This window comes from Corvus moneduloides, chromosome 13 (genome assembly GCF_009650955.1).
Source record: "Corvus moneduloides isolate bCorMon1 chromosome 13, bCorMon1.pri, whole genome shotgun sequence".
Taxonomy (NCBI): Eukaryota; Metazoa; Chordata; class Aves; order Passeriformes; family Corvidae; genus Corvus; species Corvus moneduloides.
The window spans coordinates 17,882,293-17,899,959 of NC_045488.1; the positions used below are offsets into that span (position 1 = coordinate 17,882,293).

The following is a 17,667-nucleotide window of genomic DNA, read 5'->3' on the forward strand; positions in this document are numbered from 1 at the left end:
GCAGAGCACATATTCCTTGTTTCACTGTCAATGGGTGGAGAAAGTGAAGGCCAGCGCTTGACTTAGCAGATAAACAACAAAGAAAACAAATAAAAACCTTGCAGTTCTCTCTCTCGATTTTTTTTTTTCCCTTTTAAACAGCCACTTGGCTTAATAATCCCAGGGAGTTTTACAGGCTGGAATATGGAATGTTCATCTTACAAACTGCTCTCATACAAGATACAAACTCCTTACTGAAACGCAGCTTGCCTCTCCTCCTGCCATATACTGGGATCCAGATGCATTAACCTAGAATTAGCTTTTCTTGTTGCTCTCCCTCTAGCCTGAAAGTCAGATATGCCTGTCAAATGTAACAAGATCCTAATTAAATCACTGCATTTCTGTACAGCCAAGCATTTAAGCACCTGCTTAACTTCAGCTATGTGCCTATGCTTCATTAATATTTGCTTGTGGTTTTCTTTTTCTGAACTGAGACCTATCAAATTAGTCTAAGCTACCACTTTTTTTTTTTTTTATCCCAGAGCAGGCAGCTCACACTAATGTTTTCTTTGTTTCCTTTTAAAATGTTGCTTATTCTCAAAATTTATAGATATTCATTCAACTTTATTGGTTTTGCCTGTGCTTAGCTGGAATAAATTCCAGCTTACCTTAGCTTATTTATGGCCCAAAATGTACTAAATGTTGGAACAATCCTCTGAAGACTCAAACAACACACAGGTAGGAGACACAGCAAATAGGTTTCTGAAATGCTATTTCATGAAGAATCAAGGAAGTTTCCCTTTGTGCCACCAGCCAAACTCCAGGTCCTGATGCATTTTGGAGGTGCAGCCCCTGTTACAGAGCATGGTGAGAATTCAGGTTTAGCACACCAGAAAGCACTGGCCAACACTGCTCTCAATGTAAAAGCCTGCTGAGAAGGAGAGGCTAGAACAACTCACATCCTCACCTCAGGACTACAATCCCCCCTGGTTAGTGTCTGTCTGCATTTCCATGTCTCCCACACCACGCATGCTACGCCTGCTGCATCCACAGCTGACTGTCCGGCACCATGAGTGATGTGGTGACCGGTGGGAACTTTTCACTGGGTAACACCTTTCAAGGTTGCCTATCAGTAACCTTCTGTCACTCCCACCAGTTTATAGCCTTCTGCAGGTCCTGCTAATTTGCTTAATCTCCAATAGCCTGCAGGTCAGGCTCTCTCCTCTGCCCTACCAGCAATCCCTGCTCCCGTGTGACTCTTTGGGAAATGCACTCTGCTCTCTCAAGTGCAATAATCATCTCCATCCACTGTACTGGTATTTCTGAAGTTTATCACTTAAGAAAGCATGATTCATGATTTCTGAAGTCTCTAGATGGAATCCATGTTCTCCTCACGTTTACCCGGGCCAATATTCACTATGAAGTGTATTGCTTGGCCATTTGCTGCAGTTCTCGCTGTGAAAGCCTGAAGCAGTATAAAAGTCAGTCTTTCAAAACAGACTTCAATGACAAAAGCCAGCAATATGCCACACAGCACTTGAGCAATAAAATAGGACAATCAATCAAAAAAATTAAAAGCTCCATGTGGTACGAAACAGTAATAAAGTTGTGAGGGGAACTCATCATTCCACTGGGAGATAAGGCTTCCCCTGTCACTTAGGTAGGGTGTCTGGCCCCAGACCTGAGGTGACTGCTGGAAGAATTTTCCATGCTGGATACTCAGTTCTTCCTTGTATGCCCACCAGGACAGCAGCAGCAGCCTTCCTCTCCTGCACTGCTTCCTGGCACCTTGCACAGGAGAACTTCCCAGGACTGAATGCCTTTTATAGGGAACTAACAAACCATATGAACCCAAAAACTTGGGTGTGATTTTCCTCTGGGTAGCAAAGGGGAACGCTGCAGCTCATTTCATCTTTCAGTGAGCTCCAAGGCCCCCAAAATAATGTTCTGATGGTCCTGCAGGAATGAGAATCATAAAAGTGCAGCTCCTTTCCTTCCTTGCAGGGAGATAATGAGTAGCACACATAGGGGCAACCTTTGCCTGAGAACTAGCAAGAGAAAGATGTTTTGCTGAACACCTCCTAATTCTATTTACATACTGCATATACACATATTTGTACTTCACTTAATCTTTCTCTGTATTCCTTTTATCAACAAAAACTACCATTACTTTAAAATGCATATGTATGTGTTTTTGTCAAAGGAGGGTAAAAAGTCCTCCTAATAGGATCCAGAACTTTGGAATGGTACAGCAATGATACAGAATGTCTCAGCAGTTACGTGTCAAATCAGATGTAAAATCTTACCAATTCACCAGGTAATTTTACAGAAGACTAAAATGAGAATCCTCTTGTCTTTGAAACTATATTTTCATAATGAGGAGTGTACAAACACCTTTTAATAAACAGGATTTTCATTGACAAAACTAAAATATCAGCCAGAAAGTTGAAGAATGACTGTATGTAAAATACTGAACAAATATTAGTTAAATTAATGTGAATTGATAATTCATATATTCATATCATTCATGTATTCATATGTTCTAAATAGACATGTAATGGAGATGCACGCTAGTAATTTATCAAGAACTAGCAGTTCAATTAAATTACCCTGGGAAGATTTATTATGGAGTAGCATTTTTGGTGACAACCTGAGTTTCTTTTTCCAAGTTGTAACTGCATTCAAAAAACAGGAACTAATTGAATTTAAAACTCTGCTTGCAATCTTCCAAAGATTTAAAGAAGATTATGATCCCAGATTGGTTTCCAATGGTTCTATGCATGTATGTTAAATGTTGTCAGATATTTTATTACAGATAACAAAATAAATGGTACAGTGTCAGACCAAGAACTTTTTCACTGCTTGTGTACTACCCAAGGTTAGTCCAGGATTACTGCAGACTGGAAGTGCTGATTTTTAGAGCAGTATTTAGTCTAGTTCTACTGGTGGATTTAGGTTTTCTTGCTTCACTTGAACATTTGCAGCTCTGTAAAGACATTATTCACATCAGTTATTTCTGTCAATATATACAATAAAAACACTGGAATTATCTTTTAAAGAAGCTAATTCATTTTCTAGTCAGATAGTAAGTAAGTAAGTAAGTAAGCCAGCAGCAAACTTTTGTCTGTGCAAGAGCAAAATAAAGAACTGAGAAGTGATTCACTTTGGGAAGAAACTTTGGGAGCAAAGGAATAGCTGGCACCAACAGCACTGCTGGGGCACACCAGAGCCACAGGGACAGGGGCATGGCCAAAGCACAAGGTGGAGTCAACAGCCAGCAACTGAGCTGCCATCTGAGCCCCTGGCAGTGCCTCCCGCCAGCAGAGGGATGGCACCACCATTCCCAGGGAGGCAATGGAAACCACGGGTGCTTTCTGCAGCCCATCAGTTTCTTTCATCCACAGAAAAAAGGGAAAATGGACAGCAGAGAAAGGAAAAAGACTGCCAAGGAAAGAACTGAAATCTGTAGGCACAAACCCAAATGTCAGGTTTTGAACAAAACCTTACAGGTCATCCAAGTGCACTGCTCTTGTGTGACTAACCCTGCATGAAAATGCCATGTTCTTAGTAGTCTATAGTCAGGCTGATGGTTTTTGTTAATTTTGACCAAATGTTAGGAGTTGTAACTCTTTTATCATGTGAAAACTGAGACAAAGTTATACTAATATGGATACAGGAAAATGCAGTTGGAAACTTCAGAACTTCCTGAAGCAAAACCTTCTTTGGCTCTTGGAGAAAAACCTGGCAGCAAAACGGTGTGTTCCACAGGTATTTAGAAACAAATACGGTGCTTATCACTGGGAGCTGAATTAACTTTCTAGAAAAACATCCTTCCCAACAGAATTTCCTTTTATTTTTATGAAACGAAGCATTAAAATGTACCTTTCTACTTGCCTGTGCTCTTCTGCTATGATGTAGTTCATGTTCAGATGCAATTTTCTTAGAACAACTCAGCCTAAAAGGTTAATGGTTCTCTGAGGGCCACTCCTGCCTTCCTGCACTTCCGAACTTCAACATGGCCATTATAAATATTAGGATCTTAAAATGGTAGTTGGTATGGGAACTACTAATGTTTCTTTTCCATGTATTTATCATTTATATAAATGTCAATTCTAATTTGCACTAACAACTAATAACTTCATTGAATAGGAACTGTGCATCTAATTTCTGTAAAAGTATTCCATCAAACAGTTAAATCTCTTTGTTTGATGTCAGGTTATTTACAACTTTGTAGAAGAAGTAAGTCTTTATATCAGTAAACCAGAGTTTCTCTTCAAAGTTAGATCTGCATTATTTCTTTGCTTCTATATAAACAGATCTCATACTGCTAGTATTTAATCAGCAGAATATGTCACCACTTAGACTCTTCTGCTGTTTTAAGGTCAAGCTCTTTTCTTTCCATTTTGCAAACTGCACTATTGGCAAAGCTCTGAGCAAAGAATGTTCTAAATTCCTCCTAGCATTTCTCAGGAATCAGAGCACCATTTCCATGCACAAAAAAAGTTCCAGAATGCTACATTCAAATTTTAAAATAAGAATTTTGTCAATTTGAAAAATTCCAGTGTTTATTTTCTCAGCGTCATGCCTAAGCTTTCAGAGAGAAGATAAGGGAGTTCACGAATAACATCAGTCTTCCTATAAACCCCATTCTAAGCATTGTCCTTTTAGAGCTCTATGGTTTAAGCAGATTTAGGGGTACTCTGTGTATAAATCACAAAAAAAAATTTTCTCATCAGTTTTTGTGTAATCATCCTAAGACATATGGACATTTAAGACAGGACAAGGGCCAACTACCAGGACAGCAATGCATTAAAAATGTAAAAATGTTTATCAAAAGTGATGCTAGTGGAAAATCTAGCAAAAGAAGTTCATTACACAAAGCCTTTGAAAAAATGCAGCCCAAAATGACAACTAACAAGTCACCGTAGTTATAAGACAACAAATGAAGTATACATAAAATTATAAGATTAATATATAAGACTATAAGATTAAATTCAGCAATAAATAAATAATGTTAAATGGATATTGTAAAAGATAAACTTCATTACAATGTGATGAAAGGAAAATGGAAACAATTCTAATATGCATTGAGGTTACTTGTGAATTTAAAACACGTCCAGGCTACAGGATAAAATAGCAATCGATTAATATCTGACCTAGAAAAGGTATTAAGGAAAAGCCTAATTTCAGAAGTGATAGCATTTATTACCATAAAAATAAACATTTAAATGTGAGGTTGTTCTCACGCTTAATGTTAATAACATACTTAAGGATCTTGTTAAACCGAAGGGTATCACTGCTTTCTAGAAAATTCTAAGCTTCACTGTTTCCACAATAATGTAACAGAAGATTCATATGTTTAAGTGTTGGCCTAATAATTTTTAATCAGAAAATATTATTATAGATCAAATGTATGAGACATACATATATTCTGTCAGATAAAAAAAAACCATCATGACACATCTCAAATTCTCAGGTATTATTCTGAGCCCTTAAGTGATTAGAATTAGCCTTTGTAGCCCTGCACTATTTTTGAAGAATCATCTTCACACTTAGATAATATCTTCAACTTCGATGATGAACCGCTTACAAATTTAAGTTGCTGCTTTGGGCACGATTCTCCAGTCATTCACACAGAATGAAACCCAACTGATCTGAATGAAGATGATTTAAAGGGTAGAGAAGAAACAGGATCAGTCAACAGAAGTTTAAGCAGACTGCTGGCTGAGGTTTCCACCAGCATCCTTGGAAACAAAGCTAGTTTGGGTCAAAATCCCCAGAAGGTGTGAATAATTCAAACATTACAGTCTAAAACACATAAAATCTTTTTGTGTGTCTCAGAGCATTTTCCCTCTTCAAAAGCAAACGTTTCTGTCACACTCTGAAACCCTACTCACAAGTAAACTATATAGTCTTGGAATTATTATTCCTAGCACGTTTTGTCTTATGGCTTCCACAAGAAATGTAAAGGGTTTGTCCAAGTATCTAATCATCAACTAAAATGCTTGTGAAACACTGAGCCACTGGACATATTACAGAGCTGGCTGAGACAAAGCTTCAAACAGAGAGCAAGAAAATGGGCCTTTCTGCCACGAAAAATGAGCTACAGTTTACCCTTTATTAAGGGGAGAGGAAGACGAGCAACATTTTCCATAGTACTTCAATAATGCATTTTGTTCTTTATGTTTCAGTATCGCTTCAATCAAGTGTGACTTGAGCTGAACATGACACAACGGATTTGGGAGACTTCTCTGGGCCTCTTGCAGGCTTCCCACCCTCAGAGCAGCATCCAAAGGCTCAGAAGAACTGTCAGCTGCTGGGAACACAGAGCAGACCAACGCTCCCTCTGCATGGGGCTGGCCACGTCGGGGACAGCCACCACGGCTCTGCAGAGCCTTGGAAAACTGAGAGTTTATGGGAGAAGCACAGGGAGTTCCCTCACACATGAGGCGAGACAGACAATAGCTCACAAGGCTGATTAAATATTTGCAGGCTTTAGACTTTGTTTTAAGTTTCTGTGTGAAAAGCAGTTCCCATGCAAAGGGGCGAGCGCCAGGCTGGGTGGGAGCGGGCAGGAGGATGGTGTTGCGCAAGCTCCTGCCTCCATCCAAACCCAGGGCGGCCCAGGCCCAGGTCTGAGCTGGGAACAAATTGCTTATTAAGCAGGATTATGCCAAACTCTGCAGTGTTTCTTCGATGTGGACGAAGCTCCACTGGGGATTAAGCTGAGACCACCAAACTCCTTTCATCCTGACCCAGGAGTAAGATTAGAATGCCTCTCTGGAGGCAGCATCAGCCGATTGCTCCCTCTCTTCCTCTTTAAGCCTCAGTTATGGACTGTATCTGAAGGCTGTTTGAAGTACTGGCTTTTATGACATTGGGAGATAAGTTTATTCTTTTGTGTTTACAGCTTGAGAGGAAGAAATAACATAAATCCAAATGCATTAATTTCTCACACTAAGTCCTGTACACTCTCTCTTCTCCTCCCTACAGGAATCAGCCAGTCATCATGAACTGAAACTAAATACACTTTACTTCAATGCTAAGTTTTTGCTCATATTAAATTACCTTCCCCACATCCAAAAAAATCCAGGATGCATTTTGGAATGTTAGAAATACAATTAAGATGTAACACATGAAATGTGCAATCCCAAATGCTTCTGACATATTTGATTTGCTTTGTCATAGATCATTCTTAAAAAGAGAAAGTTCATCAGGAAGCTCAAACAACAACAAAGGTGTCTGACAAATTACCTAAAAGGCAACCCCACTTTTCCCTGACTGCCCAGACAGGAATGCCATCTTTCCTGAAGACATTGGTTCACTTAAGCGAATTTATGTGGTCTGAGGATGTAAGGCTGCGAGAGCCAAAGCATACATTACAGAGCTGCCTTAATGTACTCCGCTTTAACTCAGGCAGTTTAATCCTTAGGGGATTTTTGTTCACAAGCTGAAGTGCTTCTAAATGGGAGTCAAGACTACAACTTCACATGAACCACTCACTTGCCAAAATCAGCTATTCCACAAAATTTACCAGGCATATTTTTTGCTCAAACATACAAAGCTTTAAAACATCAGGGTGTGGGGTTCTTTTAAAAAGGTTTAAAGAAAAAACCCCATAACCTCAACATGAAACCAATACCCTTAAAAATACCTGTTTGAGAAGAAACCAACAAAATCAGAATTAAGTAATTTCAGATACTATTTACTTACAGACAGGGATGTTAATAGCATGGTAACTACCAATTCCTGCATCTTTACTCTTGTGCTGTATTTTCATAAACTCCACCTACCAGATCAAAATTGTTTCAGTCCCTCCACAGCCCCAAAAGCAACACAAACTATGAAAGTTTAATGATGGCCTCTAGTAAACAACCCATATGGAAACTCTGCATATTTTTATAATGTGCAAGTTTTCCTGTCGACTTCTGATTTTCACAGTTTTTCCATTTTAGAAGTATTTTCTTCCTTCCCGCTAACACTAGAGAAAACCGGCCACATACTGAAACTCAATATGCACTAACTCTGTCAAAAGCACAAAATCATTTCCCTACAGAAGGTCACTTTCAGTCTAAAATCACTTTGTAAGTGTCCCTTGCAGGCCAGCAGCACCACAGCTAGGATGTGTCATATACAGATACATGTCTGTGATATACACTGTGGGATAAAGTGTCCCGCTACTTTACGACACAAGTAAGACCTACTACATGAAAGAAATGCTTAAAAAAAAAGTACTGTAAGCCAATCATTTAACAAAAAAGGGAAAATAATCTTGAGATGAAGCCTTTCTGAGGGAGTAACTACCATGCTTTGGGTGCTGTGATTGAGTCCGAAATTTTAAGATCCTTTCAGATCTGTGCCTACCATACAATATTTCGAATTCTTTACACATTATATTTGTACCTGTGATACTGCTGTGTGACATTTTACATATTTAACATGGGAGAAATTCCCTCCCAAAATACCCTGTTATCTTACTGCTCCTTACTCTTTTACCTGGAGCTAGCTGGGATGCCTGAAACATGTTTTGCAAGAAATTTTCCACACCTATATAGCAAGGAGAAATTTCTAGTAGGTGACTGATACTATTAAATCTAATTCCATGTGCTTCTATTTTCAACACATGGATTATTAGATATTAATATTTCAATTATTTTGAATTTATAATAACATACCTTGTTATGGATGCGAATGTCTGGGGATAGAAGGTTTGGACAGAGAATTAAGTTAGACTTACACAGCTGGAAGACTTTTGCGAATGAAATTGTTCCTTCAAGGACACATAGTGTGTATAGAAATTTTTAAAGAACTTCTGAGAGAACTTTTAACTTCTATCTAGAAGCCCTAATTTTATAACAAAGTTCTGAAAAGCTGCACACACTTTCTCCTAACTATTTCAGCAGCGATTTTGTTTTGCAATCTAGCAATGGTACCTTCTAGAAATATACAGTTTGTATCTTACAAATCCTTAAAGTTAGTGGGATTCTTCTAGAGCACTCTACATACAGTGTGTACCAAAGACTGGGAGAACAAAAGCTGTTTTTATTTAAATAAAGGCATAGCAATGCAAATGAACAATGAAACTACTTCTGGAGCCTGTCAGCAAGATCCTGAGTCTGAGGATCTGATTTGTGAGGACTTTTCAGATGAAAAATACTCCCTAACTGCAATGAATATGGAAAGATTTCTATTCCCAATACAGCAACGTGAAAGAAACCAAATCATCTGTCACTCCTGTTAATTTAATTACAGGACCACATTCAATTATCCAATATAGTATGCAAATAAGGTGAGTTGACAGCACATGCTAATTATATTCATTATACTAATTAAATCAAACAATGAAAGGGAATAAAAATGTAATGAAATAGAAGGATACTTTTAATTAACAAGAACATTTTAATTAGAAACTGTAATTCTACAGTCTGATACAGTAGGGTTGGCTATTGAAAGATCGGACATTATTTTTATTACACGGTTTAGCTTCACATGTCTATTCTTGGTATCATGGGACCTGTTTTTGTATGGCAGTAGATTAAATGGTGGCCAGAAAAAGAGAATCCCTTTTCCTCGCTCATACTTCCTGAGGAGCAGATGCCTAATAAAGCTGAGCTGGTCTGTGAACCAGGGGCTGTCTGGCTCTGTAGTAAACACAAGTTCACGTGCCGATACAAAACAGACAGGGCAGCTCAGGCCTCACTGCTGGCGTTGGAGCATTTCAAATATTAAAGAAACACTCCTTGCTTTTTGAAATTTTCACTTTCATAACTGATTTATTTCTTCAGTGACAGCAGCTGCCTTGGAAAAGCTTTGTGAATGTTAAAAAAAAATAGGAATGAAGGAAAGGAATATTACTAAAATATTTTATATGTGGGCAGAGTCAGCAAAATCACAGTCTTTTTAAAATAAACAGAGCAAACACTATCAAAACACTCAGGAATGTGCTCCTTAGGAATCCATTGTCCTCACTGCTCCTTGACAGAATCACTTGGGCCTGGACCAAGAGCCAGGCGTGGTGGAAACACCAAGTGGGAGCCCAGGCAGTGCCTCTGCGTGTGGGACCCATGGCGAGGGCCCCTCTGGTTCAGGGATCCTGGAAGCTGCAGGGAAACCTGAATCTCCGAGCTATACAAGAGAAAAGCACTTTCCTTTTTCCTTTTTAATTTGCTACTCAACTAAATATAAAAACTTTTACAGACAGTGTAATAAATGAAGTCAAATCTGTATTATATTAAATGACTGGCATATAATGCTCTTGGAAGATTTTGTTCTATGAATGTGAAATATTTAGGAAATTGCCCTCTTATGATTTTGACTGCATAGTGGTAGTAGTTCACTTACTTAAATCACAGTACTACTACTACAGGTCAATGTTGAGGTTGACAGGCTGTAAAACTTCCATTTTAGAAATCTATCTATTCTCCAAACTGGGGAACTGGTTTTTTGGTGAGTTTTTCTTGTTTTTTTAAATAATTAATGCCTTTTTTCCTTACTCCAGTATGCTGCTTTGGATATTTATCTGTTGATGAGGATAGACAAAAAAACCACAAAGAGGACACAGAAAACTCCAAACAACTGTTTGTCCTTTTTTGTTTTGAGTATTGAAAGGAATGAAAACATATCTTGGTTTGTAATAAGAAATACGAATTTAGAAAGCAAAACTTTAAACTGCAAACATTTCCAAACAAATGTACATTTGACTGCAAGAAAGACCTGAATCTGCCTTGAAATACATCAGTTATTGACTAAGCTGAACTTGGTTCAAATACTAAATAGAGCTATCTGGCTTTATGGAAATCTGTTTTCATAGCTCAAGTCTAGTGTATCTATTTTTATTACACTGTACTTGCCAGGACTTCAAGCCTACTATTTGAAAACTTTCACTGTGAGACCAATTTTTTATTTTTAGTAGGACTCCCCAGATGATCAACAACGAAAGAAAAAATTGGAACCTCTTAACATAATAAAAAATTAAGCCATAACTGAATGAATAGAAAGCACTTCCCTCTTCATGAAAGGCAGCCTGTCTTTAGTGGAAGTCACAACACAAAGAGCACCTTAAAATAATGGCCGTAAGCAAGTCGTACTGCTTTGCCTGGTAGTGAAAGAAAAATTACTTCCTTCCACAAAAAAACCTTCCCTGTATTTTTCAAGTACTTGAGTGAGGAAGGCTTCAGTTTTTCAAAATGCTTTTTTAAACAAAAAAGCCAAACCAAAATGCCTCTTCCTTGGTTAAAAACATATTAATGAGGAATGTTAGAAATTACATTAAAAGTTAAGCATGTCATGACATCTGAGACAGTACCTCCACAGCAAACCACCCTAGAAGAGAGCCTTAGGTTACAAAAAGGACTGACATACTGTGGCTGTCTGATTGAAGCCCTAAACCTGACCCTGAAAGCTGCAGAAGCCACCTTCAGCCCCACGAGCACATGCTGAAGACTCCAGGACCTTGCCAAACACTCATCTGGGAATCACAGCCCCCAGACAAAGGCTCCCCCCTCAGTATCTTGGGGGCCCGTGGAGCCCCAAAGCCACTGCCATGGCCTGGTGCCTGCTCACCACGGCCGGACCTTGCTCCTGGGCACCAGCACCGACAGCACTGCAGGCTGGCACTGCTGAAGGAAATCCCTCTTCTGCACTATTCCTGGCACGACTGCAGCGCCAAGTCCTCCATGCAATGAATCACATCTCTTTGTATGTTTGTACTTGTATGCCAGAACAGAAATTTTTAAACTGCAGAGAGCAGACAACATGGTTTGCTGGCACTTCTGGGAGCCAGCACGACTTGTTGGGCAGCAATGGGACTCAAAATGGCAGCACCATCACACAGGGTTTAAAAATGACCATACTGATGTGCTGCCAACAGGCAGCTCCAGATCCTGACTGGGATTTGGTCACACAGGGTAGGGAGGCTGCAGGATCCTCCCTCCAGCTGTAGCCAATGCCACAGAAACATCACTACATAACTATATAATTCTTGTGACAGCATTGTCAGCTTTAAGATATTACAATGCTTCAATTACAGTCAATATCTGTCAGAATGTTATTAAGCAGCTTTTCTCAAACCTTTGCTGACAAAGTGTAACACTTCCTCCTCCTGCTCGTTAGCTGAACTGAGGGCACTGAGCTCCTAGCCTGAAGCCCTATCCCAAAAGTTGAGCAAAACAGGGAACCAGGTGGTACAAGTACAGAGAGAGAACACAGTGAGTACCTTCACAAAATGCAGCATTCAACTGAATCATATCCAACCTGTGGGCACCGTAATGCAGTACCTACACATTCAGAGTTAGGTTCACATATTTGAAGAGCCAGTGCCAACCCCTGCCCTGCCCAACCCAATACACCCTGAGATGTTACATATAAGCTGAGGAAACTGGGAGATTTTTAAGATTAATATATTTGAAATATTTTTTGAGTTTTGTGTCTGTGTTATTTTATAAGCCAGTAAGAGAGATCACAAAGTCCAGTGATAAAAGTGGACAACAATCAAGGAAGCTAAAGGGGAATGTTCACTGTTTGTTGGACAGGGCATTTGGTTTATTACTAAAAAGATTCATGGAGAAGAATGGCTTAAACTTAAACGAGCACTCGGCAAGCAGGGAGATAGCTACACTGGCATCCAAGGACAAGTCTTCATGGGAGAGTAGTTTAATTGGCTTTAAAAAAGTTTAACTTGGGTACCACAACCATCTGATCAAGCTGACACGAAGCTAACTTAGAATTAAAAATATCAGTTGCTAAGTATACCTTGGCAGGGAGCAAGGCCAGTTAAAATCAATGCAATGGCAGCGTAAGAACAGGGAGTTTGCTTAAGGTCACACAAAATTAATGTCTTTGTCTTAAGACACAACTTCGGTTTCTCTTTTGCAAACACATCCGTTTGTGCTCACAGGAATTCCAAGTGCTTCAAAACCAGTGCTGAGGGGATTAGTTTTCTGGAGGGATCCATGACTAAATGTGCCCTTGATAACTTCTGATCCCATTTTCCATTTGCCTTACCTGGTTATCTGTGTTGTTTACAGTGAAGTAGCCCACACAAATAATGACTTCGTGTAGCAATCCTTCACAGGTATGCTGGGAGCAGTACCACAGCAGGGAGCTGATAATGTGCCTGAAGGCCAGGGACAGTCCTTCAGCTCCCACAATCGACTGAAAAGAAGGCCAAGAAACAGAAATTACACTCTAGCAGTACGTTCTAGAACTTGTGTGAATTACATACACATCAACTGCACCCTTCTGGGTTTTTTTTGCAAAGTACAGGCTATGTTCTTTGTTGTGAAAGTCCAGAATCTCTTTTTTCTTTTTAGCCACCTATAGTTCACAACTGGAATATAACATTAAAAGCCAAAGAAGCAAGAATAAATTCAAATTTTCAAGGAACACAGGAAAAACTGGATTCTGCTTATTTGACATTCAGTATAGCATTAGGTTGACCATTTCATTTGGCATACATTACATGATCCAGGAAAACTTAATAATATTTCTTAGAAATAAGCAAAAGAAACCAAACCATCTTCATTTCTGCAACAGAGCAAAATGCATTTCTCATTAATAACTCATGCTCTGAACAGAATACAATGATTAATAACAAATAATGGCTTTTCAAACATTAAAAAAAGTTAGAAATATCCAAAAGGAGAGAACACTCAGCTGCAAAGCTTCTTGGGATGTTTTTTAAAAGTAGGCAAATTGCTGTAACGTGGGGATTCAGAATTAGATTTTATCTGTGCAGCCTACAGCCTCTATTTAATAAACATGTCAAGCAGACAGAGCGACACAGGGTCAAAGGGGAAAACGAAAGCACAAGGAATGAACATGACAGTCTCCTAACTCTAATGAAACAGCAATGCAAGCCCGAGAAAATCTCTTTCATTTCAGAGTTTTCTTCATTTTCTACCTTGTAGCCTGTGGTAAGTACATACACATAAATCCCAGGCTGTGGCATAGTTTAGTCTTACTGAACTCCAAATATACCCAGCCAAAGTAGAATCCTTGACAATGAAACCAGGCTCAGCTTTCGATCTTGAACTTCAAGCATTCTGGTAAGGCAGTATATTTTCAAAATTTAATGCCCAATACAGCCACCATTTACTGCTTTATGTCATGTAAATGCCATGTTCTCAGGTCCATCCTTATTTAATTGGTGTTGTCCATGCATGCTGTGACCCAGCACTCTGGGTTTAACCTTCCCTGATAACAACAGGTCAAAGGGCACCTGAGTTTGTGTATAAAAGTTAAACTAATTTTTCAAGGAAACTATGCTTCCTTTTTAGCCAGAATTAGTATCAGCTCAGGACCCTGTGCTGTTCCTCACTACCATCTTTCAATTGTTTAGACTGTCAAATTAAATGAAATATATACCCATGAGCCATCTGTGCTAATACAAACTCGAGAATACCAGACCTCTTCTGTTAATCAGAACCCCCTACTCTATAGTCCTACTAATTTGTGATAAAACTATTCCTTAGAGATAATGATCACACAGTACATAAATGAGGCTTTTCCTTTTGCTGTCTGCCAGCCTGCTATGGCCCACAGGGTCAGAATGTCCAGCAAACTGCCTCAGGTGTATGTTATTTTTAACATTACAGAAACAAATCACATTAATGCACTGAAAGGGAGAGTTGCTGAGGCTACCTCAGGGTGCCTGTCCATCACAAACAACACGATGCCTACAATTCAGCAAACAGCTGAGTGGATACCTCCTGAGCAGAGCCCAATGTTGATGAACTGAGGGAAGTAATTCACACTGGTGGGGTTTTGGCCACCCTTCATGCAATAATTACTAACTTGCACCATTTTAGGTAGAACAAACTAACACAGACCATGGGATTTGGAAGTTAATGCTGACTGTTTATTATAAATGCTGAGATATAATGGTGTTGGCAGAGGGATAAATACAGACAGGGTAAGCAGAAGATGGTGTTTTAAGGATAACAGTGTTTTTTTGGGATATCAGGGAGCAGCCCTCCAGCCAGTGTGATTTGCTATAGCTCCCCTGCAAGCTGTACCTGTCCCAGTTCAAGCCTGACTCTGGCATACACCTGTTATACCTACAACAACCTATTAAACCAAGTCTCAAACCAAGAGGTGCTGAATGACGTGTAGGAGGGAACCGCTTTGACTTACAGAAAAAAATGGGAGTCAGTAGTGTGTGCAATGAAACTCCAATAAATATCCTGCTTCTGTCCCTGTAAAGAGACCCAGGCTGGACTGGGTCCTGCAGCTGCAGCCATACAGATGAACACTGCTGTACACAGAATTCGCTGCTGTTGTTACAGATTAGTACCAAATGCACTGAAAATCCAAGGCAAGAAACATGAACTGAAGGAGCCACACTAAATTCTTCACTTGTGAAAAGCTCTCGCTGAGTTTAATGCATTTCAGATGAAGAGTGTGGTACAACATATACAAATTACACATTAAATGAAAAAGAAACTTGTTCTGTTGAATTGTGTAAGACTGATGCTACTAAACATGTTTCCAAAGCAATGCTTTCTGGCAGGTGTTTTATATTAACAATACAACTTTACCAACTTACCTGAGAAATATACCAGTATTCGTGTGGCAAAAATGATTCATTTACACTTGAACTCTGTTCACAGACAAAGGTAAGCAGTCCTTCTCAGGACTCAAAATGCAGTATTTTGGATTTTTTTCTTTAATAGAAATTATGAAAACTTGCATTTCCAATTTTTGGTCAACAAAATTTTACTTGGTAAAAAAAATGGTATCAGTTTCAGCTGCACAATCTTAATGCAAGCGGCTCCTGAAAGCACTGGAAAATGTAAAATGTGGTTATGATACAAGCAAATCCTTTCACTTAAGAAAAGTTCTTTTGTGCTTTTGACTAAGATTTTTCTTTTTACACTTTTCGGGCTTATTAAACATAAAAAGCATTATGACAGAAGAGTAAAAAAGAAGTTAGAAGACATAATGGATTGGATTCAGCATGTAATATATTCTAAATTTTCACTTTTTGGTTAAATTCATCAGCCACAGCTATATGGTAGATATAACAACAGTTACAAATTTTATGCACGAAACCTAACATTTAATTGAAATTGAAAATTCCTTCAATAACTAAGATCTTAAAGACAAAACTCAGTCCAAAGATATAATCAATAATTAACATTTTCCCACTACAAAAAGTTTTAAAACATCTGTTACCTGGAAGGCAGGCAGGTCAAGAACAGCAAAACTATTGAAGAAACGTAAACTCTGAATGGCAACCTGGACTGTGTTGGCGGCATAGCTGTCTTTAGGACTGGCTGTGTTTGGATCTGAGATGGTGCCATGGAAAAGAACGCAGTACAGCATGTGCAGGACTCCAACCAGATCCGTGGCCTGAAGAGCTGCTGTTAGTCCTGTGGGGTCCTGACGTGCATTGTCAAATATGTTCCAGGATCTGCCAAAGAAACATTGAGCCGGCTGAGAGGGGAGCAGCGCTCGGCGGGAACGCTCGCCTGGGAGGCAGCGCGTCCAGAGAGCCAAATGTCAGAGAAACAGTGAACTGAGAACAAGGGAAAACCTGATGCCTAATGTGCCAGGAAACCACAGCATTTCCAGAATTTCAGTAATTAGGGCACCATCTAATGCTCTCTTTAATTGCAGTGCAGCTGTATTGTTCAAGATCTTGCTTCATATCTTGGTGCCCGAGCTCTTGATTCCAGCATGAAGTCTGGGGGCACTTTGGAAGCATGTAGGGGCTCCATGTCCTCAGGTCAGTAGCCTGCTCTCAACCTTTCCTGCTTGCAATAGCAGCCAGCAGCAGTGGGAGAACTCCCTGGAGCCTCTCCTGCCGCAGTGATGGGCTGCAGGCACTGGAACAAACTGCCTACCTAAGTAGTGAAATAAGTTACTGGGAACAGATGACCTTAATCAAATGGTTCTGCAGGAATTTAAGAATGAAGTGGTGCAGCAGTAGGAAAACACACTACTTCTTACTTCAGTCAGATGCTGTTATGGGACACTGCAGTAGGGCAGCAAAGCACAAATAAGTACAAAACCAGCACAGCTCTTGCACACAGAAATTGGGTTTCTTTGCCATCTTTTAGGTACGCACATAAAATAATGGAGAACGTTTTTGGTTATCTAGGATATCAGCACAGACAGGCAAATAACTCAGGACTGCCCTTTCCATTCTCACATCCAGACTTTCAAAAGCACTTAACATAATCCCTCCAAGATTTGTACTACTCATGTTTTTTCACATTATTAACAATCCAGAAGATGATGCAGGACAACTACTAAGGAAGACTCAGAATATCACTACCCTGGAGGCTAAATAACGTGTGGAGGGTAGGCAAGTACAAAGTCAAGCCCCAAAATAATACAGCAAGTTTTATATTCTCTGAGTTCTAATTCAAACCCATCACATAAATTACCTGAATTTCATTTTGGAAACACATTTGGTCAATACTGGTAATCAAAGGAAACACTAAAATAATAAAATACAGCGAACAGTAACAATGAAAATAAGCTACATCAAGGTCTGGTTTTTACCTCATCCACTATGTTTCCATCTTTAAAAAAAAAAAAGGAAGTATCAATATCAAAAGAGACTACAAAGATTGAGTGTATATATTATTCCTTTTTATAATTAAAGGAAAATATGACAGATTATATGAGCAAACGTTATAAAAGGACAATTTAAATGAGGGTATTTTTCCCTTTTGTAACCAT

General features: G+C 39.2%; 1 protein-coding gene across 2 annotated transcripts in view; it reads right to left on the bottom strand.

The window, feature by feature from the left end:
* The window catches only part of SCAPER (S-phase cyclin A associated protein in the ER), a 136,444-nt gene that overhangs the window by 6,872 nt on the left and 111,905 nt on the right, over positions 1-17,667 (bottom strand). For both annotated transcript variants that reach the window (XM_032123235.1, XM_032123234.1), the window contains exons 28-29: positions 16,153-16,390; positions 12,982-13,131 (exon numbers count right to left, since the gene is read on the bottom strand). In XM_032123235.1, coding sequence (XP_031979126.1) covers positions 12,982-13,131; positions 16,153-16,390 — 388 coding nt within the window. The remainder of the gene's footprint in view (positions 1-12,981; positions 13,132-16,152; positions 16,391-17,667) is intronic.